Genomic DNA, 2,503 nt, shown 5'->3' on the forward strand with positions numbered 1-2,503 from the left:
AGAGACCATTATAGAAAGTAGCAACCAATGAAAATGCAGAGTTGTGGAGCCCAGTCACAATAGATATATCTACAAATTACTTGTGCAACTAAGCCTCAGGGAATATTGCAGAAGAGAGGGAAGAAAGACTGAGGATGAAGGATGGAGGACTTTGTTGTGAGATTATGTCGCCTGGTAACAACAGAAGCTATATCCATAAAGTCTCAACATCAGGATTGTGAAACATGAGATGAGTATGAAAGAACACAAATAGACATGGCAAATACAGTATTGTTTTTTTAAACATTTATTTTGTTATTTATAGTAAAGGTACCAGAAATGATGTGATTAGGACTTCTTTATCTATTACAGCTATCTCTGACAAAATATCCATTTCCTAAAATAGAGTAAAATTGTGGAGTCACAGTTTTTCTAATTTTTCCATAACAGTATAATAGTAGCCATTATGTCTGTGAGGATAAATAACAAAAAATTTCCATTTATCTAAAATGGAAAAGAATTAATTTACTGATTCATCCATATACACAGTCCTCATGGCTTGGGATCTTATCTTCTTGGGGCTTGCAACTTTTGTTGACTATGCACTGTCTTGTTATCTTGCTGTATTGCTCACATTTATTCTGTAGATAGGATAAGACTGAGAAACATGCTCCATCAGCAGAGGACTCACTTTCCTTCAAACAGTTTGTCTTGGCACCACACCTTCCTCATGGCATTCTTCATGTCTGTATTCCTCAGTGTGTAGATGAGAGGGTTGAACAATGGGGCAATCATGGTGTAAAACAGAGCAAATACTTTGTCATCCCCAACAGAATCACCCATTGGGACATAGGTAAAGATGAGTGGCAAGAAGAACATGAATACAACAGTGATATGTGAGCCACAGGTAGAAAGAGCTTTGCGGCGACCCTCTGATGACCTGGTCCTCAAGATGGATAAAATGATGATGTAAGAAATGACCAAGGCAAGAAAGGTCAAAATGGACAGAACTCCTGTTGTGGTAATGACTACAATAACCAGGAGTCTTGTGTCAGTGCAGGCCAGCTTCATCAGGGGGAGTATGTCACAGAAATAGTGGTCTATTTCATTGGTGCCACAAAAGGGAAGTCTAATAATAATAAATACATGTACAAGTGAGTGTATAAAAGCACCAATAGCTGAGGCTATCACAAGGATGTAACATACCTGTCTGTTCATAGTGATCATGTAGTAAAGGGGTCTGCAAATGGCTACATAGCGATCATAGGCCATGGCCACCAAGATAAAAATCTCAGTGGCACCAAAGAAGTGGGCATAAAACATCTGGGTGATGCAGCCACTGTAGGAGATGGTGTTCCGTTGTACAAATAAGTCTATAATCAATGTTGGGGCCACTGTGGAAGTGAAGCAGACATCCATGAAGGACAGATAGCTGAGAAAATAATACATTGGCTGCTCAATAAGTTGACTGCCCCTGAGAGTTATAAGAACAACCAGATTTCCACAGAGAATTGCAAGATAGCAAAGCAAGAACAACACAGCACACATTGCTTTGACATTCTCATTATGGAAAAGTCCTAGAAAGATAAATTCTGTGAGGTTTCCAAATCCCATCACTTTGGCATTCCTAATTATTTAGATGGAGAACAGGTTGTGTCTGAAACCTTGCTGTTTCAAGTCTTTCTACTTATTTCAAAATCATTTATATCCAATAAGTATATAAGTAAAACTCATGCAATAATTGAAAGTAGAGTAAGTTCATTCATGAGAACAAATGCACAGAGAAAAACTAATAAATTGATTGTAATGAAAATTATAAATTACTTTTAGTCATTGGGGAAATTCCAAATCTTGATATTTATTAGAAATAAGGTAGATACTTCAATTAAACACACACACTCTAAGTTCCAAATTGAGATAGGAGTCCACAAGTTGACATCATGAAAGGTTTTTTGTTTTGTTTTTATGTTTTTTTTGTTTTTGTTTTTATTTATTTTTGTAGATGTAAAGGCTATTCTAATTCTCAGTCTTTCATAATGATTAAAATACCTGAATTCTGAAAGTGTGCGCTGATACTCTAGTTCAGTGGACTAAACATGTCACATTATTGGGCATCTTCACAGCAATCTCAGAGGTGTCTTTAAAACTTACGATAGTTAAAAAGAATAATATATGTGATAAAGAGCACCCAGCAACTTTTTAGAGAAGAGGATAGTTTCTTGTCCAGTATCCAAAGAGACTATGATTTCCTTGATTTCACCTTATTTCCCAGTTCATTTTCCAGTCTTTTCTGGAGGCCCCCGTTGTTAGCATCAATTGCTCATATTCTGGAATCACTTTGGAGGTTAGCTCCTTCAGAGACACAGAATACATCCAGAGGACTGCCTTCCCTCCACCTGTTTAAACAGCATGTGTCTTAAAATTGAAGCATATATTTTCACTTTACCAGATTCCCTGCATGTGCATGATAAAAAAATATTTCAGTGAAAAGAAAAAATATAAAATATTTCCTTCTTTCCCTTTT

General features: G+C 36.5%; 1 protein-coding gene across 1 annotated transcript; it reads right to left on the bottom strand.

Moving 5' to 3' along the window:
• Positions 1–270: 270 nt before the first annotated feature.
• LOC117702706 (olfactory receptor 4P4-like) lies at positions 271–2,503 on the bottom strand. Its single transcript, XM_034493860.2, has one exon. The coding sequence runs from the start codon at positions 1,591–1,593 to the stop codon at positions 667–669; it is 927 nt and encodes a 308-aa protein (XP_034349751.1). The 5' UTR covers positions 1,594–2,503; the 3' UTR covers positions 271–666.

The sequence above is a fragment of the Arvicanthis niloticus genome, chromosome 2 (genome assembly GCF_011762505.2).
Source record: "Arvicanthis niloticus isolate mArvNil1 chromosome 2, mArvNil1.pat.X, whole genome shotgun sequence".
NCBI lineage: Eukaryota > Metazoa > Chordata > Mammalia > Rodentia > Muridae > Arvicanthis > Arvicanthis niloticus.